The 24,460-nt window shown below is 41.0% G+C and overlaps 1 protein-coding gene across 4 annotated transcripts in view; it reads right to left on the bottom strand.

The window, feature by feature from the left end:
• ppp3ca (protein phosphatase 3, catalytic subunit, alpha isozyme) overlaps positions 1 to 24,460 on the bottom strand; it is a 325,439-nt gene that overhangs the window by 70,780 nt on the left and 230,199 nt on the right. For all 4 annotated transcript variants that reach the window (XM_080201555.1, XM_080201556.1, XM_080201557.1 and 1 more), the window contains 3 exons: positions 21,127 to 21,238; positions 19,843 to 19,988; positions 9,090 to 9,229 (listed from right to left, as the gene is read on the bottom strand). In XM_080201555.1, the coding sequence (XP_080057681.1) occupies positions 9,090 to 9,229; positions 19,843 to 19,988; positions 21,127 to 21,238 (398 nt within the window). The remainder of the gene's footprint in view (positions 1 to 9,089; positions 9,230 to 19,842; positions 19,989 to 21,126; positions 21,239 to 24,460) is intronic.

Below are 24,460 nucleotides of genomic sequence, written 5' to 3'. Positions count from 1 at the left end.
CAGGTGCCAATCTTTCACAGTATTGACAGAAGATGATCAGGGACCGTGGACTCTGGTGGAGCAAGGAGGTAAGTACTGCCTTCACATGTGCCCATGGGCTCTTCAGCTGCTGCCAGGCTGCAGAGAGGTGTCCTACAAGGGACCAGAGGTTAGGGGGCACTTGGGCTTGGGGATGGGTTGACCTTGGGAGTCTCCCCTGGGATTGGGTTCACGTGGTTGGTGATCTCCATGTATCCTGGAAAATCCTCAGCATGCAAATCTCAAGCAGCTTTCGGGTTGGCTTGGACACTCATCCCTCTGTAGCTTTTAATTGCTTTGAAGTCATTAATTTGAAAAAGAATCTTTGTGCTTCATGAACATGTAATAAACTTTGGTTTGACAGCTCCAGTCCATTTCAAAGCAAGGAATCCCTCAGACACCAGTAAACAGTCATAGATGGTCCATTAAGTTCTTTGAACTCCTTTGGTTTGACATATCCAGTCCACTTCAAAGTTGCCATTAGCACTGTTTGTTTATATAGTCACTTGAATTTCCATGAAGCTTTACAACCCTTTTGATTGACAGCTCCAGGCAAGTTCAAAGCAGGCAGTGGGGCAGTTTATTTACATAAGCTCTTCTTCAGTCCATTAACTATGAAGTACAAAGAACAAAGAACAGTACAGTACAGGAACAGGCCCTATGGCCCTCCAAGCCTGTGCCGCTCATATGCCCAACTAGACCATTCATTTGTATCCCTCTGTTCCCAGTCTGTTCATGTGGCTATCTAGATAAGCCTTAAACGATCCCAGCATGTCCACCTCAACCAACTTGCCTGGCAGTGCATTCCAGGTCCCCACCACCCTCCATTCCAGGTCCCCACCACCCTCTGTGTAAAATACGTCCTCCTGACATCTGTGTTGAACCTTGCCCCCCTCACCTTGAACTTGTGACCCCTTGTGTTCGTCACCTCCGACCTGGGAAAAAGCTTCATACTGTTCACCCTATCTATGCCCTTCATAATTTTATATGAGAGGTGTATAATTTTATACACCTCTATTAGGTCACCCCTCATCCCCCATCTTTCCAGGAAGAACAACCCCAGTTTGCCCAATCTCTCCTCATAGCTAAGACCCTCCATACCAGGCAATATCCTGGTAAACCTTTTCTGTACTGTCTCCAAAGCCTCCACGTCCTTCTGGTAGTGTGGTGACCAGAATTGGATGCAGTATTCCAAATGTGGCCTAACCAACGTTCTATACAGCTGCAACATCATATGCCAACTTTTATACTCTATGCCCCATCCAATAAAGGCAAGCATGCCATATGCCTTCTTCACCACCCTCTCCATCTGTACTGCCACCTTTAGGGATCTGAGGACTTGCAGCCCCATTTCCTGTTTTGAGCTGCTGTGTTCTCGAGTCGCAGTTTTTTTCCTCAGGGAGAACCCCTTTCATCTGAACATGGGGGAGTGGGGGGTGGTGGGTGAGTATGTAGCATGCATTATAAACAGAGTGGACAAGTTCCGCAAAATGATTCAGGATTCTCACTCAAAAAAGTAGACACTACTGGAATATGCATTCAGGAAACAAATGAAAGCAATATATCAAAATCCCATGTAGGCAGTTCACTCCTCCTTACAAGATTATTCTGAATAAGTGAGCTTTCTTTGTACTAAAAAGAAATCAATACAGTCCAATATTAATTAAAGTTGATTGTGAAACATCAGATAAAGATAAACTAGGCAAGAAACAGTGGGGTGTATCTTGATTTTGTACAAGGGTGATAACAAGTCAGCATTCAGTTTCACACCTCACCTCATTTTATATTTCTATTGAAGTCCAACACCACTTTATTTCTGAAAGGAAATTTTGGCATTCAACTCACAATAATGTGTCACTCGTGTTCATTGATTTTTCAAACTGACCATCAGAATGCTGAATGGCTGACTTCATATAAGCCTCATGTCTCATTAGGCTTGAAGCATTAATTCACTGTGGACTAGTGTGTAAATTTACTGATCCATGTTCCCAGTGAGAGGCACACACAAAATGAGCCTGAGTCAAAGAATTGGTAGCAACGCTTCAATGTTATTCTGGAACCTCTGCAAATGATTTCCTACTGGTCCCAGAGATCAGATGAATTTAACTTTTTCTGTATCTGTACATCACAATGATTGATTTATACTCTCTCAGTAGAGTTAAGCAGAGAACAAGTCTGATGGAAAACAGTGTTGGAGACCCAGAGCTGATGAATCAGTACTTCTCCATGTTGAACACCACTTGGAAGAAGCACCGAGGGTGGCATGAGCACAGAATATACTCAGGGCTGGATTTTGCAATCCCCAAAAGGTGTGTTTTTGGCTGGGGCATGTAAAAGATGAGGGGTTACATGTCCACCATCTTCTTGCCCACCCCTGATCTGTCCCCCTATTAAAGGAGGTGGGCAAATGCCAAAATGGGCAGCTCGCCCACCACAAGTAAAATAAGTATGGGTTACTTGAACTTGTTTACAAGCCAACTGACCCCAATATTATGTTGCCCATGCCAGAAGTTGTGCACAGACAGGTGAGAGTAGCAGCCCTTTGTTTCATTTTTTCTTAAAGGCTGGGAAGTAAGGGGAAGTATCCTCAAGAATCACCCTTTGTACATCAGGGCCTCCCCACTGAAGACAGTAACCCTCCCTTCCTTCTTCCCCCCGCTGCATTGCAAAATCCACACCCCCAACACCCTTGACTACTCTCCCAAAGAATCACAACCCTTCCACCCAATACTCCTGACTTGCCCAGTCTGGGATCCATTGAGGCCTTCATCCTGGGCCTGACTGCAGTCTCGCTAGTGCCGAGTGCTGAACTGTGGCACTGCCGGAACAGCTGTCTGCCGGTCAGATTAGTCATGAGTTCATTAGATTGAGACTTACTCCTAGTGAGGAGTGGAAATCCTATACTTTCCTTTTTGTATACTGCTGGAGAAAGACACAAGTTGTCTGTTGATACAGTTAGTCTTGCACCCATCAGGGCGATTAGCAAGAATATCAAAAGTAGAGGGAACCACAATTTATACGTGATGATAAGAGAGTGCTGAGTGGTTGAAAAGTAGATTCTGATTGGTAGAGGTGTTGTCAATAGTTAACTGCAAAATTTTGTTTCAATTCAAACTAAGCAGGTTGACTCTGATTGATCAAGGCATTGTCCTGGGAAATAAACTAGGGAATGACTGTTGCTTGTTTTGTTTACTTGAAACAGGCACAATATGTGTACATGGTCATTCCGTTGTAAGAAACAGAGCCTTGTGTATTAATACATAGTTTATGGTGTGCTTGAGCCTGACTGATGATCTTGAAATGAAATTTGAGTTAGCTGCTACTTTGCAGGACATAGATAGGTTAGTAGAATGGGCAGTCAAGTGGCAGACAGAATATAATACAGAGAAGTGTGAGGTAATATACTTTGGCAGAAAGGAGAGGGCGATGCAATATGGACTTAATGGTACAGTTACAAAATAAAGTGGTGAAGTTTATTAGTCACAAGTAAGGCTTACATTAGCAATGAAGTTACTGTGAAATTCCCTTAGTCGCCACGGTCTGGCACCTGTTCAGGTCAATGATTCTAACCAGCACATCTTTCAGATTGTAGGAGGAAACTAGAGCACCTGGAGGAAACACACACTGACACGGGGAGAACGTGCAAACTCCACACAGACAGTGACCCAAGCCAGGAGTCAAACACTGGCACTGAGCACTGTGCCACCCAGAGATTGTGCAGAGACAGAAAGACCTGGGGCTTCATGTCTTTTAAGATGGCAGGACATATTGAGAGAGTAGTTAGTAAAATATAGGGGATCTTGAGCTTTATAAATCCAGGTATTGAGTACAAATGTAGGGGTGCCCTGGTGAACCTTCATAAAGCTCAGGTTTGGCCACACCTAGAGTACTGAATCTAGTTCTGGTCATCACAGGATGTGATATGAGAGACCTTAAGAGAGTGCAGAGATTTACCAAAATGGTTCCAGGGAAGAAGGGTTTTGGTACAATTCTAGGCACGTTGGAAAAGCTGGGATTGTTCTCCTTCAATCAAAAGAGATTGAGGGGAGATTCAATAAGGTGGCAAAGTTATATAAGATTGACAATGAAAAGCTGTTCCCAAAAACTGATCTTTCAGGAGTAGAGATACAGTTTTAATATAATGGGCAAGAGACGACGTAAGACTGTAAATAAATTTCTTTTTTAAACAGAGAGTGGTAAGGATCTGAAACTCTCTTCTGATGAGAGTGGTGGAAGTGAAGACGATCAGTGGTTTCATAAGGAAATTGGATTGACATTTGAAGGAAATAGACTTTCATAAATAAATAAATAAACTCTGTCAGAGAGTTTGTGTAGACTTGATGGGCCGTATGTCTTCCTTCTGCCCTGTAGGGGTACTGTGATTTCTCAATCTCAGCCCTAAGCAGGCTACCCCTTCTCTTGGTCTTCATATTCTAGATTCCTTACCCAGGGAAAATAACAGCTCTGTCACTGCCCTGTCAGAGTATGGTACACTATCTTTTTCGTCCCATTGGAAAGTTCATGGCAGACACTGATGGCTACAGTGAAGAAAACTGGTCAAAAATAAGATTCATTTCTTGAAATTAATAATCTGTTAGATTGTATGCAGCATAAGCAGTTGGTAGAAATAGAAACTTTGGGTTTCCTCCAGGAGCTCTTGTTTCCTCCCAGTCCAAGGATGTGCAGGATAGTTGGATTGGTCATGCTAAATTGCCCCTTAGTGTCAGGGGAACTAGCTAGGATAAATGCATCAGGTTAAAGGGATAGAGTCTGGGTGGGATTGTGGTTGGTGCGGACGCGATGGGCCGAACGGCCTCTTTTTGCACTGTCGGATTCTATGATTCTATGATCAGGTTACAGCTAACAAGCTGGAAAAGGGGACTGACCGGGCTCTATTCAGATCAATTAATTTACAACATATTCATGGCAGTGTAAAATTTGAGGATGCAGCTAAGCAGCATCGGAGTTTCACACCTGAAGTTGTTCAATGGTTCCAGAATTTTAGATGTATACAAACTGAAGTAGTACGCTGCAGGGTTACACAGTTTTTTCAAAAATACTGACTTAATTCCAAATAGTTGCACATTTGCTTGAAGATGTGTCAATGCGCTTGATTTCTTAAATATGTCATTGCTGTTTAATCCTTTGCCAATATGTGAATGGGAACATGAGAAATAGAAGCAGAAGTTCATCCTGCAAGCTGCTCTTCCATTTAATGCCATGGCTGATTTTCTAATGCTTCTACCTCAACTTCGCTTTCCTGCCCATCCCCATATATATTAATTTCCTGAAGAGTCCAAAAATCCATCTATCTCAGTATTGAATACACTCAATGAGCTGTCAAACCCCACTCATGGAGATAATTTTCTAAGATTCACAAACTTCTGAGTGAATTAATGTCTCTATATGTTATTCCTTATCCTGAAACTATGACTCTGAGTTGAGAATGCTCTAACCCAGGGAATCAGGCCTTCAGCTTCTACCCTTTCAAGCTCACGAAGAATTTTTATGCGCTGCAACGAAATCACCTCTCATTCTTCTAAAGTCCAAAGAACAAAGAGCCTATTCGAGTTAATTGCTTATGTTCTCTGATGTTCTTCTTGTTCCCTGATAATTATTTGTAATTAATTTGAAAGTTGCCGTTTACAGGTTCCTTTGTTCCTAACAATAATAGTGATGACAATGACGGTGCATAATTCTCCTCAATTCATGATGAATAGAATGGAGTTTTGATTCTTTGACATTTTTCTTCAGATTGTAAGATTGTAAATATATTCCATTTCTTTAAATTTTTAAACCAAATGGTTATTTTTTGTGCAATAGTGATCACAGTGATTTTCCGTTTCAAAGTTATGATAGTTTCTTAGCCTTGTTATAATGCTGTTTACATCTCTATTTATTCAGTGCCCTTTCTCATATCCTCCCACATGTGTTATTTTCATAATGTTTAATATAATAAATTGCATCCTCCTGACAAAATAGCTTAGGACTTGTTTTGGGCCATTATAAAACACTCAAAAAGTGACAAATAGGCTGGCTGTCAGTAGACATTTGCATAAAAGGTAAATTTCCTCGGGAGTTGCATTCACTGTACAGATTTACTGCGCTGAAGCTGTGAGATGAGTTGTTTTGACACTACAGGTGCGGCAACAGTGAATATCAAGATACATTTAGTTAAGAGAAGAATATTCAAGTTCAGAATGGAGGAAACTATGAAATCACACTCAGCAAGTATCTTAAAGCTTTCTTAGAAACCAGCAGTCCAATTACACAACTGTAACGTGACAGTGTCAAACAAAAAGCCTTTGCAGCTGAGTTTCTGTCACTGAATTACTTTCTGAATTACAAAAATTCTGAAAGAGGGAGAAATGAATTTTCTGATCTGAGAGTTATATTCTGGGTGATGTTGATGTGTTGCCTTTGACGAAGTTTCAACACTGAAGAAAACATAATGAGCAGCATTTTATGTTGTGCCAGGGTTCTTGTCCTTCCTACACCCACCAGAAAAAAGTCAGTGGCAAACCTGCATCCTCATTAGCAATTGCCCTGCAGCCATTTAACCCAGTGGCCACTAAGTACCTCAACACTCCTTACTTGTGCCTTGTAGATGGTGGACAGGTCTTGGGGATTCACTCACCACACAGTATCCAATCTCTGACCTGCTTTTGTACACACAGTGCTTATACAGCTGGACCAGTTAAGTTTCTGGTTAAAGATGACCCCCATGGTGTTGGTGGAGAGAGATTCAACAATGCCAGAAAATATCAACAGGAGGTATTTGGGCTCTGTTGTGTCTAAGATGATAATTGTATGGCATTTGTATGGTGTCAATGTTAATTTCCAGTTATCAAAATGTTGTCCTGGTCCTTCTGCATGCAGGTATAAACTGTTTCATTCAGATAGGAGATGAGAATGGAACTGAATACTGTGCAATAATCAGTGAACATCTCCATTTTGACCTTATGACGAAGGGGAAATCACTGATGAGACAGCTGAAGATAGCTGGACTGAGGACACTATTTTGTGGAACCCCTACAATGATGCCCTATTGGTGAGCTGATTGGCTTTCAACAACCACAACCACCTTTCCTCCTAACAGAAGCAAATGACTGCCAATTCTGAAAGTCTGAAATCAAAACAGAAAGTGCTGGAAAAACTCAGCAAGTGTGGCAATATCTGTGGAAAGAGAAACAGAGTTAACATTTCAAGGTCAATATGACTCTTCTGCAGAACCCCATTTTTCTTTGTGAGAGTTTTCAGCTAGCTCAGATACGTCCTTGAGTACATTTTAATTGCAATGGTCAAGAAAATGTGGGTGATCATAGAATTAGAATCCCTACAGTGCAGAGGGAGGCCATTCGGCTCATCTGGTCTGCACCAACTTCCTGACAAAACATTCCAGCCAGGCCCACTCAGTCCGCCCTACTCCATAACCACACACATTTACTTCCATAATCTCCCTAACCTACACATCTTTGGACATTAAGGGACAATGTGACATGGTCAATCCATCTAACTGACACATCTTTGGACTGTGGGAGGAAACCAGAGCACCTGGGGAAAACCCACACAAACACACAGAGAATGTGCAAACTCCACACAGACAATCACCCAAGCCAGAAATTGAACATGGGTCCCTGGCGCTGTGATACATAAGAACATAAGAAATAGGAGCAGGAGTAGGCCATCTAGCCCTTCGAGCCTGCCCCGCCATTCAATAAGATCATGGCCGATCTGTTGTGGCTCAGTTCCACTTTCCCGCCCTCTCCCCATAACCCTTAATCCCCTCTCTTATCAAGAATCCATCAACCCGCTTCTTAAAAATATTTAGCGAGGCAGCCTCCACCACTTCAACGGGCAGAGAATTCCAGAGATTCACCACCCTTTGAGTGAAGAAGTTCCTCCTCAACTCCGTTCTAAACCGCCTCCCCTTTATCTTGAGGCTGTGCCCCCTAGTCCTACTGTCTTTTTTGAGCGGGAAGAGTCTCTCCACCTCTATCCTATCCATCCCATTCATCATCTTATACGTCTCAATGAGATCTCCCCTCATTCTTCTAAACTCTAACGAGTACAAGCCTAGTTTATTCAGCCTCTCCTCATAGCTCAATCCCCTCAACTCCGGTATCAGCCTAGTAAACCTCCTCTGCACTCCCTCCAGGGCCAAAATATCCTTGCGCAGGTGCGGCGCCCAAAACTGCACACAGTACTCCAGCTGCGGCCTCACCAATGCCCTATACAGCTGCAGCAAGACCTCCCTACTTTTATATTCAATCCCCCTCGCTATGAAGGCCAGCATCCCATTCGCCTTCCTGACCACCTGCTGCACCTGCAAGCTGGGTTTTTGCGACTCATGCACAAGGACCCCGAGGTCCCTCTGCACCACACTGCTAACCATCGTGCCACTGTGCTGCCATCTAAACTTCCAATGTGCATTGTCAATCATCAAGGCTTTTGCCAAAGTCAAAGTGAGTCAAATAGTTTGCATGAATTATTTTATGAGGAACATTTTTTAAATATAATTATAAAAGATGAAAAGCTATCCAAATTTTAACGTCCAAACTAAGTAGATGTACTTGTTTAGTTATTTCCAACTTGAAGAAGCATAAGAAATCCCTTTCTACAGTTATACTATCATAATGGCCTTCTCAGGTATTTTGTACTATTTCACGAAATTCTTCATGTCACACTTCTAAGTCAATGGATAGTCCAATGATCTACTCTCAGCCCTCTGTCCATGGTACCAAAAGGCGGCAAACTTTTCTTCACTCCAAAAAAGTGCATTGATTTACCTCAGTTTCATTGAGCTAAAAGAAAAAAATCACCTCGTTGGATTTTGTGGGAGAAGAGGTGTTCCATTAATTTTAGGATATAACAACAAACTTTCTTTGAGCTAACATGAAATAGTTTTAAAGAAGAAAAAAGCCAAAAAGACTCGAAATGGCCTCTGGACCCTTCATCAGATAATTTTTTTTTCAGCTCACCCCTAATAATTACTCAAACCCAACTGTCCACCATAATCAGTTCTGTCATGTTCATATTATAAAACAGTAAAAGTAATCTTACAGACTTACCTATAAAAATAAGAACATCCTCTCACTGTATTATGACTGAAATATTCCTGTGTCTTTTCATTTCCAAAGTCTTCCAAAGGGTCTGACCATAAGAGATCACACATGGGACCAAATGCTGGTGGTTCTTTATATCTGTCTAACTGTGAAAAGAAACACATTGCATTGTCATCCTGCTGCGCCTACTGAGAAGAAAAGTCGCATTTTCAATGTTAACATACTAGACTGGCCAACTGTAACAAGTTCTGCTCAATTCTCTTCCCAATCATATATACTAAATTCATGGAAAATGCGTTTTCTATATTTTCTGGCAAACAACTTGCATTGGTGGAGCAGCTTTAATGCGATGCTTCATAGAAAGACAAAAGGAAACACTGATAGAAAGCCAAGTAAGGAGACATTCAGAGAAATGATCAAAGCATGGTCTTAGAGTTACATATTAAGGAAGATCTTAAAAGGAGGAGAGTTAGGTGAAGGAGTTTAGGAAAGGAATTCTAGTTCCAGCATCTCAAGCAGTCATGTGAACTACCTGAATGGTTATGCAACACTTGCTGATTTAACAATTCTGTTCCCAAATCAATGAAGGGACATGTTTCTGGTTCTCTGCACATAGCTTGGTAGGAATACTTTACTGTTTTGCAACCAACTGCTACAGCAGGGAGCTGCGTGATTAAATATCTCTTGTAACATATTGTTCCTCATTAAAGTTACAAGCAAGAGTTATATGTGGAAGAGAACATACACCTGATGCATAATTGATACAATAGTCAGATATTTGCTCCCACGTTTTGATCCTTCTTTCACCATCTACATTATTGTTGACTATTCAAGCACATTGGCCTCAAACATGGATTAGGATGTGTTCTTAGTGAAGTGCATACTGCATCAGCCATCATGTCCCTAAAAGCAGGTTGTATATTTCAGAAGGCATCGAGATTAGCTTGCATTGTTGGGCTGGGGGGAGGTGGGGGACTGGTGGTTGGCTGTGGTGAATGCGAAGCAAAAACAACAATGGCAAACCCAGCCCTGTCCTCACTAACATCTGAGGGTTTGTGCCAAAATTGGAAGAGCTGTCCCACAGACTAGTTGGCAATAGCCTGATGTAGTCATACTCATTGAATCATACCTGACAGGTAATGTCCCAGACAATACCATCACCATTCCTGGGTGTCTCCTGTGACACAGGCAGGGCAGGCACAGCAGAGGTGGCAGCACAGTGATACACAGTCAGGGGGAGATTTCCCTGGAAGTCCTTAGCATCGACTCTGGACCCATGAAGTTCCATGACACCAGGTCAAATATGAGCAAGGAAACTTCCTACTGTTTATCATGCACTGTCTCTCCTCGGCTAATGATCAGTATTCCTCCATGTGAACATCACTTGGAAGTAGCACCGAAGATGGCAAGGGCGCAGAATATACCCTGGGTGCGGGATTTCAATGTCCATCATCAATGCGGCTCAGTAGTACCACAACAGACCAAGCTGGCCAGGTCCTAAAGGACATAACTGCTAAACTGGGAGTATAGACTTGGTGAGGGAACCAAGAGGGAAAAACATACTTGACCTATCCTCACCAACCCGCACAGATCCATCCATCTGTCCATGACAGTTTCAGTAGGAGTGACCACTACACAGTCTTTGTGGAGGTGAAATCCCGTCTTCACATTGAGGATACCTTCCATCATGTTGTGTGTCATTACCATTGTGCTCAATGGGATAGATAGACTTCAAACAGATCTGGCAGCTCAAAACTGAGCATCCATAAGGTGCTGTGGGCCATCAGCAGCAGAATTGTATTCAACCATAGTCTGTAATCTCATGGTTCAGCAAATCCCCCACTCTATCATGACGACCAACCCAGGGGATCAACCATAATTCAATGTAGCTTGCAGAAGGGCATTCCAGGACCAACACCAGTCATACCTAAGAATGAGGTGTCAACCTGGTGAAGTTATAAAACAGGACTATTTGCATGCCAAACAGCAGCAAGTAATAGAAAGAGCTAAATGATCCCAGAACCAACGGATCACACCTAAACTGTGCAATCCTGCCATATCTAGCCATGAATGGTGGTGGACAATTAAACAACTCACTGGATGAGGAGACTCAACAAATATCCCCATCCTTAATGACGGAGAAGTCCAGGACATCACTGCAAAAGATAAGGCTGAAACATTCACAACAATATTCAGCAAGAAATGCAGTGAATGATTCATCTTGGCCTATTTTGGAAGTACCCAGCATCACAAATGCCAAACTTCAGCCAATTCCATTCACACCACGTGACATCAAAAAATGACTGAGGCACTGGATACTGCTAATGCTATGGGCCCTGACAAAATTCCAGCAATAGTACTCGAGATTTGTGCTCCAAAACCTGCATACCCCTGGCCAAGCTGTTTCAGTACAGCTACAATGCTGGCATCTACTCAGCAATGTGGAAAATTGCCCAAAAGACAGAACAAATTCAAATACAATTACCATCCCATCAGTCTATTATTGATCATCAGTAACGTGATGGAATGGGTCATCAACATCACTATCAAATGGCACTTAGCAATAATGTACTCACGGATGCTCAGTTTGGGCTCTGCCAGAGTCACTCAGCTGACCTCATTACATCCTTGGTTCAAACACAGACAAAAGAGCTGAATGCAAGAAGTAAGATAAGAGTGACTGCTCTTGATGTCAATGCAGCATTTGACTGACTGTAGCATCAAGGAACCCCAGCAAAACTGAAGTCGATGGGAATCGGGAGAACCCTCCGCTGGTTGGAGTCAAAGCTGGAACAAAGGAAGATGGTTGCGGTAATTGGAAGTCAACCATCTCGGCTCCAGGACATCATTGCAGGAGTTCCTCAGGATAGTGTCCTAGGCCCAGCCATCTTAGCTCTATTATTTGCTGCTCGGGCTGACAAGTGACAAGCAACATTCACGCTACACAAGTGCCAGGCAATGACCTACGTGAGAGGAAACTAACTATTGCCCCTTGACATTAAATGGCATTACCATCGCTGAATCCCCCACTAACATCATCCTGGGGTTACCATTAACAAGAAAGTGAACTTGGCTAGCCAAATAAAGATTGTGGCTACCAGAACAATTCATAAGCTAGGAATCCTGCAGTGAGTAACTCACTTCTTGACTCCCAAAGTCTGTCCATCATCTACAAGGCACAATTCAGGACTTTGATGGAAAACTCCCCACTTGCCTGAATGAGTGCAGCTCCAACACTGCTCAAGCTTGATAACATCCAGGACAAAGCAGCTGACTTGATTACCACCCCTTCCACAAAGATTCAATCCCTCCACCGTTGGCAAACAGTGGCAGCTATGTATATCATCTAAAGATGTACTGCAGGTTTATCAAGTTCCCTTAGGCAGCACCTTCCAAACCATGACCATTTCCATCCAGAAGGACAAGAACAGTAGATACCTGGCAAAACCATCCCCTAGATGCTTCCCTCCTAGTCACTCACCATCCTAATTTGGAAATATATTGCTGTTCCTTCACTGTTGCTGGGGCAAAAATAAAGATTTCATCATATTACCAATTAACACGAATTACTTAGATAGAGAGAGAATGGCACTTTAAACATTAAGTGATCTTCAACTTGAAGACAAACTGATATAGGTGTTGTTCTGACCTCAGGTGGAATTTTCCAATCTTGGGTTAAGCACAGCTGGAAAATCTCATCCAATATCGCTAAAATTAGGTTGTGCTTCCACAACTATGAATAATACATTTTTATGAGCACAGAGACAGCGTCTACTGTCTGTATACACTATCATCCACTGGCCAGTCTTTCATTTGACATGGCTAGTCAAATACAGGTAGCAAGGAGATCTGCTGCAAAATCAAGGAAACATGATTGCTACCAAGTTCATGGATATCTGCCTGCATGATGCATTGCCAGTCACACATCAGCGGCACAATGAAGTGGGTGAAACTCCTTTCAGTTTATTAAAATGGGCAAGTCCACATGAAGTGCAAGCAAGGAGATCTTCATGCTGTCAATGGTAATCTACACCATGGAGAAGTATGAAGTCAAATTATGGTACTCAGCAATTAGGATCAAAAGTATGCACTAAATCTAGACTTTCAAGCACGTATGCCTTATTAACATTAGACCCGTACAGTGGTTGTTTTTACCCTTGGGTTAAAATAACCCCTATGCCTTTTGCCTAAACCATCTGGAAGATACAGAACATGCTTTCAACACTCAGCACCTGTGGTGGAAGAAAGAGAGTTTCAGGTCTGTGATCTTTCATCAGAACTTTCTGATGACAGTCATAGATCTGAAACACTAACTATTTCTCAAATTGTGATCGATAAAGTAAAAGTTGACACTAGCATAAGTATGTGAGCATCACAGTAACCAGTGGCTTGCACTGCTGCCTCACAGCACCAGAGACCTGGATTGGTTCCTAGTTTGGGTCACTGTCTGTGCGGAGTCTGCAAGTTCTCTCCGTGCCTGCGTGGGTTTCCTCTGGTTGATCCAGTTTCCTTCCACAGTCCAAAAGACATGCTGGTTAGATGCATTGGTCATGCTAAATTCTCCCTCAGTGTACCCAAACAGACGCCACAGTGCGGCGACTAGGGGATTTTCACAGTGACTTCATTGCAATGTTAATGTAAGCCTACTCGTGACACTAATAAATAAACTTAAATATCATCACCTCTTAAGGACTATCACGTTGATATTGCAGCATAATTAATGTTACGTCCAGTATATTATGGATTTTGTCAATTTTTTTAAACCTGGATAAAACAAGCTGTTAAAATAACAGCTACTTTACACATGACTTTTAGCCGTTGAGTTACATACAAAAGTGAATTATATTTGAATACCTAAATAAATATAGACATTACAAAGCCATCTAGGAAATTCAAACATCTCTTTGTTTAAGGATGGGCCAATACAAATGACTATGGAGTTAGCAGACTGTCCCACTACATGTCTCATAGTTGATATAAGGAAATATCAAAACTCAGGTTGGCAGATGGAAACGAATAGCTCCTATCATTGTACTATTGTATCCTGACGACTGTCCCAAACCTTCAGAGGTATTAACCCATAACACAGGATGTGAAATCGACATAAAAACCATCAGTTATTAGGAAAGGGACTTGTACCTGTGAAAGGCCACATGGGGCAGACATATTTTACAATCAGCTAAGAGCTGTTTGCAATGCGGCCTCAGTCATCAGTTGGTTAGAAGGTCAGACAATGAACCAGCTGCAAGTCATCAATCAGGCAACATAATTAATGCCTTGAAAATGAGAAGGATTGTTCAAAGTTCATTTGAAAAACAAACTTCTCTCTATTAGACTTTCAACTTGCTGTGAACCTTTGCTTTACAAAACTCTCCCTTCAACTTTAAATCAATAAAACAATCCAAGAAACTCCAGGCCTGCCATGTGGGCGAACAGAATTCATAAACCAGAGATTAAGATATCAGTCATCTATAAAAGTGCAAGCCCTTTATCTGTATCTAATACTTGTGTGTGTGAGAATGAGTACATGTGATGCTGCATTTCATTTGGAGTAAGTGTGTGAGAATAAATAACCTTCTTCATTTTCAAACTCAGAAAAGCTTGCTACTGAAATACTTAGTTGGAATACTCACTCCAAGGGTAAGAAAACCATATCTATTTCCATGTAAAACACACTGATCATGTGTAGTAAGACAGCACAAACATTTGGTCCCTGACAATAAGGATTGTCATGCCCAGTAGGGGCATGAATATATTTCAAATATTAAAGCTATGTTTTAAAAAATTAGCACAAAAGCTGTTAAAATGGCTATAGCATACCATGTGACTTTTGACATTTGAACTGTAGACAGTAGAGCCAGCAGTCAATACCTGGTTAAATATGGACATGAGTGAAGGAACATCACGACTACTTGTGAAGTCCACCCATCTCAAAACCTACAGACTTTGGGATTTTTCAGCCAATTGCTTCCATGGGCCCGATTTTACCAACAATTTGTGCCCATTTTGCAATTAAATCAATTTAATGAACTGCGTGCCCAACTCTCCCACCAAATCCCACTTTACCTTCTTCTGGTCTACTCCAGATCCGCGCTGTAAGCAACATGTAAAATAAAAGTCTGAATCTGCCTCCCCCACCACCCCGCCCCCGCCCCCACCCCCAGAGGATGATCTGTGTCAGAGAGCCACTCTCTCTGCTTTCTGCTTTTTTTTTCCCCAACCCGGGTGCGCATTTTCAAATTTTTTTCTAACTGCGCACGCGCAGTTCAGAGCGCCGATTGTTCCGGCAGCGCTAAGCCCTGCCTGTGGATCAGACTGGAGCCGGCTGAAAGCGTAAGGCCGTGCTGCAAAATGGATTTCAAGGTCAGATGTGTACTACGCCCAGATTCGGCACAGAATCAAAATGGTAAAATGGAGCCCATGTTTCACAAGGGACAAAAAACACATTGAAATACAATGGGTGTTAGCAAGTGTGAAATGTATCCCATCAACCTTTCTTTATACTGTGAAGGCCTATCATTCCAATACAAAACTCTTGGCTGTCTCAAACTCTCAAGGTATGAAAAGACAAAATATAGGATGCTTATTGGTCTAACACACCCTGCTTATGTACAAAAGGACTTTGGATTTGTAACAGGTGGCATGGATAACAGCCATGTTTGATGCCTGCTTTTAAAACAACAGTAGGAGCTGTTCTGAAACAAAGGCACCATCAGAAAGTCATTGCACTCAAATGAAGCAGCCAAGGTAATAAACAGCAATAGACTGAAAATTTGTTCCAACTTCAAGTTCAACCGAGAACCAACCTTCTGGAAATTCAACTACAAAAAACCTCATAGATGACTTTTTCAAGGTTTTTATTTCAACTAAAAACTCATCTAAGAAACTAAAGGCCTGCCACACAAGAGAGTCTGAGATAATTATATGTCATAATTGTATAGAATGTGATTGCAAACCACTTGAAGCCTTTGTGAAAAATAATTTAATATCTCTTGATCTTTTTGGGTCCAGTTACATCTTCAAAAGTATGAATTCAGTATTGTTTTCAGGAAAGGCAAAGAAATGTTTCTAATGACACCATAAACAAATCATATCTAGGCATATGATGAAAGAGGTAGAAAACGAGGCAGTCCAGTGACAAAGAATTCAAAACCTATTGCATATGTTTCGTTGTAGATGGAATGACCAGAACTAAATGAATTACTTTTGTCAATGAAGATTGAAAATTGTTAAGAATTTCAACCTAAAATGTTAATAAAGCCTGCATGATGAATTAGGGAATGCCAGTGTAGATGGAGAAAGAATAACTACAACAATGATCTTAACAACAATAATGGTTTTAAAATAGCTATTCTGGCTGAGAGTAAAGGATGCTAGGATTTTTGATCAACTTATAATTAAAACCAGATGCAGGTCGTAAAGTTACTCTGAGTCAGCGATCTGGTCTGGAAACTGGTCTGAAGTTTTCTGTGTTGACCAAATATGGGAAGTTGTTTACCTTCCAGTAGGGACAGTGGCATCGAATTTTATTGCCGTTATGCAAGGGACGTGCAATTTGAACTAAGCATAATGGCATCATTTAGAGGTAATTTCATTGGTTGTATGAGCCATGTGATCGTTTTCTGGTTACAGAATTGGCTGAATGACAGAGATTTTTCTGGAAGCAAGTGAAGAATTTGTAGATTAAAGACATGTGCGGTCCTTTGTTTGCCAATGACAACTCTACAGGGATTCGCCATTGTAAGAAGTGTGCCCTGAAGGATTCTTGAGAGAGAAGATAGATTCCACATCGGGGATATTTCTTGGCCAAGGTCTTTCCTAAATTCCGTAGTATCTATTTTAAGTTAAAGAACTGAAATTAATGTTCAGTTAAGAGTTAAAGATCAGCTAAAATTAATGTTCAGTTAAGAGTTAAAGTTCAGTTAAATTTAGTGTTTTAGTTAAGAGTTAAAGTTTGATAAAAGAATTAAGAGTTGCAACTGTTTAAGTTTGAGTTGGTATCTAAAGTGTTAGATAAAAAGCGATCGTTGGATTAATTAAGAGTCAACTCCTGTCCCTGTTTGTCTCATTAAACTGGAATGCTTGAAAGGTGTTTAAAGGCTGAAAAACACCAGTGATAATTTCACAAAATCAGTGGTGTTTTGTGCCTATGAGGAGTTTCGACATCTAATTTTTATGGAATCTACATACAGCACTATGCTTATGTGACTGCCTTTTTTCTGACTAATTTAAAATTTTTCAACTCTGACAGAAGAAATCAATTGGTCTCCCAGTTTCAAAGTGCTTTCTAAATCTGCATACTTGCTGATGAATCAACTATTGTTCAATTTCTGAGAGAAACTGCCTCCCATTTTGTGTATTAATTATCTCTCCTTTGACTTTGGATTTATAACCTAGCATGAGGCTGTCCTACAAAGCAAAGACTAAAGCAAGTCTAAAATAATTTTAAAATAACTCCTGCACACATCTTTTTTGAGGAAAAATGGCTATATACAATGGATATGCAAGCATTCTGCAGCTCCATCCCTCAAAAGACCATTCATGTGGGCTAAAATAAAATCATTCGGCAACACCACCCTCCTCTGCCTAGTTGAGCTTGTACTCACATTGAACAGACTTGCTGCCTGACTCAACACTAAATTTAACAATTTCTGATCTTAAGCAATGTTCTCATTTATTTTCTATTGTACAATTGCAGTTGGTAATGGTTCTATTGTGGTTAATGATATTTATTATTATTATTGATAGTTCCATTAGATCAGGCTTCTCCAACCGTTTTGTGTGGAGGGCCAGATTTTAAATCCTTTCCCACTCAAGGAACCGATGAACAAATTTCAGAAAGATAAAGGTTGGTGCAACATTAAAGATGGATTTCAATGAAAGGTTGAAGAAGGAGAAAAACATCTTGCTGAGCAAAAAACTAAATCAACGCCGGCGCAACAAATTGATAATTTTTTTTAAAAATTAGAAAAAAAAGACAATTTCAGAGCAAGAGAATCAAATTGTATTTGTCTAGTTCATTCCCAGTCTCAAGGTTGCTAACTCACTGGCCCTCCGCTACATCCACAGTGTGAGTTGGTGCAAATGTATTGGTGTGTGGAGATGAGGGCTAATGTGAACTGATATTGGAAGCGAGCCATGTTCATGCACAAGCACACATGCACTCTCGCTCTCTCATGCATGATCATTCATTTTCTCTCACTTGTGCCCTTGCTGACTCGAATATGCTTGCTCATGCACAATGTTTGCTTGCACATGCTCAAGCACATGCTCATTCACACACAAGCTTCCTCAGTCATTCACACACATGCCCCTCTCGTACAAGCTCCCTCTCACACACATTCCAACTCACACCTGCTCCCTCTCACACAAGTTAACAGTTATTCAACAAAGGAACGGAGACAGAGAATAGGAACTACAGGGCAGTTAGCCTAATGCTTGTCACTGAGTAAATACTGGAATCCATTATTGAGGAAGTAAGAGGAGGACATTTAAAAAATTGTAAACAAAACTATGTTGACTCTGCTTCATTGCACGAAAGGGAAATCATGTTTAATTTTTCATTAGTGTTTTTTGAGAATGCAACAAGCAAGTAGATAATGGTTACCAATAGATGAAGCACATTTAGATTTCCAAAAGCATTCACTTGGGTGTTACATAAAAGGATGATATATAAGAGCTGATGGTGTTGAGGCAAATATATCGTCATGGAAATAAGATTGGCTTACTGACAGGATACATGGGTCATTTTCAAGTTGGCAGACCCTAACTAGTGGAGTGCCACAGGGATTGGCACTATATAAAATCTATATTAATAACTTGAATGAAGGGACAGAGTTTACCATTGCCAAATTTGTTGATGAAAGAAAGATAAGTGGGAAAGCAGGTTGTGAAGAGGACAAAAAAATATGCAAGGGGATACAGACAGGTTAAGTGAGTGGACAAAAAAACTGGCAGGTGGAGTAAAATGGGGGAAAACGTGAGATTATCTACTTTGTTGGGAAGGATGGAAAGCTGAACAGTATTTAAACGGAGAGAGACTGCAAAAAGTTCTGGTACAGATTACTTACTGAATCATAAAAAGACAACATGAAGGTACAGCAATTGATTAGGAAAGCAATGTTGGTCTGTATTGCGAGGGGAATGCGTTGTAAAAGTAGGAAAGTCTTGCTACAAGTATATAAAACATCGCTGAGGCAATATCTTAGCACTGCCTATAATTGTAATCTCCATACTCAAGGGAGGATAGACTTGTATTGGTTTCAAGACAGTACGTTGGTCTGACTCCTGGAATGAAGGAGTTCTTTTATAATGAAGGGCTGAACAGGTTGCTATATTCAGAAGAATGAGAGATGATCTTATTGAAACATAAGATTCTGAGGGAGTTTGACATGTTTAAATCTGAGAGAATGTTTCTCCTTGTATGGGTATCTAGAACTAGGGACACAGTTCCAACATAAGGTATCTCACATTTAAGGTGGGGATTTGGAGGAATTTCTTCTCTCAGAGAGTTGTTAATCTTTGTAATTCTCTATCCTATGAAGCAGGGGGAGCTGGGCTATTGAATAGATCCAAGGTTCAGTTGGGTAGATTATTAATAATAACAGAAAATGCTGGAAAAACTGAGCATGTCAGGCTGCATCTGTGGAGACAGAGAAATAGCGTTCATGGATTTTCCATGGAATGGCAAGCATCATTGGATGCTTCACTTAATTCCATCACCTTATAAAATATTAAACCATAACATTGAAGAACTCGCCTTTTTTATGTCATCCAAGGTGTGTATTTCAGGGGAAAGGCCTCCATGTACACAAAGAAACTGTTGGTTCATCAGTGCAGCAAGAGGAAGACAGTCAAAAGCTTCCATACATGCATCGTATATCTGTTCCGAATACTTGATTTTACCTGAGGAGATAAGTTCCATGTTGATTTTAGTATATTACATGTACAAATAACATCTTGTAATTGCATAATGTCCATCCACCGTAAAATTCAACCAATTTGCATCCTAGTTAATATTTTACCTAATTTGCCTTTACATTTTCCAGAAATAACATTGTGTGCAATGGAGTTAAGACGGCAAGAAGAACATGTACTTGTTTCCATCAGCCAGGCTGCTTTATAATTTTTTTTTCTTCTGTTTTATAAAATGGACAATTGCTGGGCTGATAAGATGGCTCCAGCTCATCACATGCTAGTTTCTGAATTTGAAAGTGTGCAAAAGCTAACATCTCACACTGCCTGGAATGCAACACCCCTTGCATCACATAAACATTCCAGCCAAGCCAACACAATGGCTTAGTAGTTGAGATGTCTGCCCACTGAACTATGGAGAAAGGCACCAATATGATATTAATGGCCTGACCACTGTGTGCTGTAAAATACAATGGGGGCATTTTCTGGTGGCTCCATGGCTTGCTTCTTGCAGCGGGAGGCAGCACTTTCCACAGTGGGGGTGCATCGGGACCGGGATCAGAAAGTCCTGCTGACGTGAACAGCCGGACAATTCCAGCCAATAGGTTTCAAGAAGAGACCTTGTTAGTCAACCCAAAGCCACCCTATCAAGACTTGAGTTCCTTTAATTAATAAGCTGTTGATCTTATAGTCAGTTTGCTGTTTGACTTCTGGAGTGAACAGTAAGGTCCAGGCAAACTGCAAATTCTCCAAATTTTCAGAGAAAATTTGGGACTAGTTAAGCAGCTCTTGTAGAGAGCCTCATGCACACAAGAGGAAAAATAGACCCTTTCTGTGTTATAGCTATGCTATGACTCAACACCACCTATCTTTGTGAGATTGGTAAATTTGGATATGTAACTTTCTATCACATCATCTATGTCATTATAAACATGGTGAATAGGTATGCCCAACACAGGTCCATGTGTGACAGCACTGGTCACATCCTACCAATACAAATCCTTCCCATTATTCTGATCCTCTGTCACCTGTCCCTTAATCTATTTCCCAACCTGGCCAATGATTTGGCTTCAATTCCACAACTTCCAATTTTAGCTGAAAACATTCATTGCAGTGTACAGGTACTTACATTCTTGTTTGAAAGTGAAATATTCTGTCAAATGTCTACACTCATGGTTTCCACGGAGTAAAAACAATGTCTTTGGATACAGAATTTTCAATGACCACAGATATAAAACACACTGTATAAAAACAAATAATTTAGAAATTAATTTTAGGATGGTAATAAAGAAGTATAATTTTTAAAAAAATACTTAAAAACTATGACAATAAACAACCCATGCTTCCAATGTCAGTCAACACACCAGCTTTTCTTAATCCTAATTACTAGGTGTTGACTGTAATTTTTATAATTCTCATATTTTGTCATATAATATTCAACAAAGTTTCTTTATCAAAGGTTACATTGCTATAAATACCATTTAACAAACATGCAATTGGTAATAAAGCATTAAAATGGAAACTACATTTTAAATCCAAGTATCTTTTACAGCATCCATTTCTTCAATGACATGTGCACTATGAAGATAAGATAGGCAACCCACATAATTTAAGTAATTTTCAATGTAGTAAAGAAACATAGTGCCTATCTGTCATTGTGAAAGGTGCAGTCTCCTAGGTCAGTAGTTTGCAATCATAAATATTAGATCCATTGCACACTGTCCGCAATGATAGGTGTCATAACAAAAGCATTTCAATTTGTATTTTGTCTTTTGGTTGTTAAGCTGCAACACAGTGACACAGTTTCAATCATTATGTGCAGGTAGGCAATTTTAAAATTTTTTGGGGGGATAATATGATAGAAAATATGTCCAAAACAGTTGTTGCTAAATTATTGTAACTGAATTTCAAAATTGCCTTAATATATCAGCAACATTTTGGCTGCTATAATCTAGAATAAAAAAGGCATACAAATGTGTGCAAACATTTTTAAAAAATGATCTTCACGAGTTGTACGCATAACTGACAGAACCACATGTATTATCCATTTCTTGAATCCCAAGGCAGCAGCAGTAGTAGGTCTCCTCCTTGAGCAGCTGCAGTCCTTGTGCTTGTGTTAGATAGGTGAAATTTCAGAACAATGACCCAAAAACAATGAAGGTACGGTGACATATTTGCAAGTCAGGATCCTGTGAGATTCGGAGGAAAGCTTGGAGATATTTGTGTCACCATGAAATTGCGGCTCTTATCCTTTTTGGCAGAAGAGATTCCAATGACAACACTGAAACCATTGTCTTTGGTCACCTCTCCAAAGTCAGTTCCCTAGTTAGCAACACCATTCCTCCCTTGGCAGCAGCCTGAGATTGCGCCAGTCTGTTTGCAAACTTGGTGTCATATATGATCCTAAGATGAGCTGTCAATCTTTGAGAAAAACAAAAAATGCTAGAGAAACTCAGCAGATCTGCCAGTATCTGTGGAGAGGAAATACAGCCAACATTTTGAATCAGGGTGAACTTTTGTTCTCTTACAGTTGTGGTATTGCTAAGTCTGCCTATTTCCATCTCTGTAATATTGCCCGACTTTCCCCATCTCTGATCAGCTGTTGCTGAGACCTGCATCCATGCTTTTATTATCTCCGGATTTGGCTATTCCAACACATTATTGGCTGGGTTCCCACATTCTACTCTTCATAACCTTAAACTCATCCAGAACTCAGCTGTCCATGTCTTGATTAACCTATCATCCTTGTGCTCACTGAATTACACTGGCTCTGGGTCAAACAATCTCTTGATTTTAATATTCGCATCCTTGTTTTAAAATTCCTCCATGACCTCCCAATCCCCTGTCCATCTCTGGAATCTCTTCCAACCCCTCAAACCTCTGAGATACCTGCACTCTTCTAATTTTGGCCTTTAGTGCATTTCCAATTATAATTGTTCTACCGTTGGCGGTCATGCCGATCGCTGCTTAGTATGCTGCAAGCTCTGGAATTCTCTCTCTCCATTTTTCCACCTTGACTTCCTCCTTTAAATCATTCCATAAATCTTGACCAAGCTTTTGGCCATTTGCTAATATCTCCTTAGGTAGCTTGGTTTCATATTCAGTTTTCTAATGCTGTGAAGCACTTTGGGATGTTTTATTATATTAGAGGTACTATATAAGTATAATTTTTTTTGACATATGCTGTTCGAGTAGCGTTGGTTAGTTGATGCAGTGGATTGCATATGATCATGGATACTGCAGTCAAAACAGTGCTAGTGGCAGGGAGGATATTAAGACCAGGGACAGGGGAACTGATGAAGTCCTGCTTTGTCCTGTGCTGTTCTTTTTTCTTGAGTGTTCCTGGTGCTGTACCTATCCAGAAGATCAGTAATTATTCCACTACAATATTGATTGAGCCAGACAACTCAGCTTCTGTCATAGCCTAATGCTCCTACTGTTGACAGTATTAGTCCAGTTAAGCTTCTGGTCAATGGTGAAACCAAAAGATATTCTTTTGCATGCGTATGCTGAGATCAATCTTGGTTGAGGATAGAGATGCTCAGGGAGTCTGTGTCAGGCTGTTGCACAGTCAGTCTGTGAAACATCTTTCCAGAACTCAAGTACGAGGTGTAATTGAAGAAGTTCTGTAAGTTCACCTGGTCTGAACTCTCATAATTTTTGTCTATCTAAACTTATTTTTATTACAAAACTTTGAAGTGATTATTTATAATTATTGGCTTGCCAGGTCACTTCACTGGTTCCAGGAGTGGCCTAGTACTTCGTGTCGGTGTGTGTGCTTGATCCTGGACCGGTAGACGGGCGCCGCAACAGCTCGGTGACTAGCACTGCTGGCTGTGCAGATACATGGATTTGGGCCTGTGTCTGTGGGAGTTTGTGCATTCTCCCTGTGGTTGCGTGGGTTTCCTCCGGGCGCTCCGGTTTCCTCCCACACCCCAAAGATGTGCTCTTAGGCTGATTGGTTTACCAAATTGACACTATTCTCCCCTGAATCTGGCTAAGTTAGGGGTTCCATTCGTAGACACGCAGGGTAGAATAGGTGTAGGGTGATGCGGCGGCGCGGGCTCGTTGGGCCGAAGGGCCTGTTTCCCGTGCTGGGTTGTTCTTTGTACTGGCTAGTCAACCACGTAGTGTTGGACTGCAGCCACTTAAATCCTCAGCCAGGTGAAAGTGATTGACTTCAGTTTTAGGGCAGCATGGTGGCACAGTGATTAGCATTGATGCCTCACAGCACCAGGGACCCAAATTTGATTCTGGTCTTAGGTGACAGTGTAGAGTTTTCATACTCTCCCTTTGTCTGCTGGGGTTCCTTCAGATTCTCCAGAGATGTGTAGGTTAGACCATTTAGCCACAGTAAATATGGAAGGGTTACAGGAATAGGGTGGAGGGGACAGGCCTGGATAAGAGACTCTTTGAGAGAGTCGGTGCAGATTTGATGGGCTGAAAGGCCTCCTTCTGCACTG

Source organism: Carcharhinus amblyrhynchos, chromosome 13 (assembly GCF_965287045.1).
Source record: "Carcharhinus amblyrhynchos chromosome 13, sCarAmb.v2.hapA, whole genome shotgun sequence".
Taxonomy (NCBI): domain Eukaryota; kingdom Metazoa; phylum Chordata; class Chondrichthyes; order Carcharhiniformes; family Carcharhinidae; genus Carcharhinus; species Carcharhinus amblyrhynchos.
The sequence above is the reverse complement of the archived record's forward strand: the minus strand, read 5'-3'. Positions and strand labels throughout refer to the sequence as shown.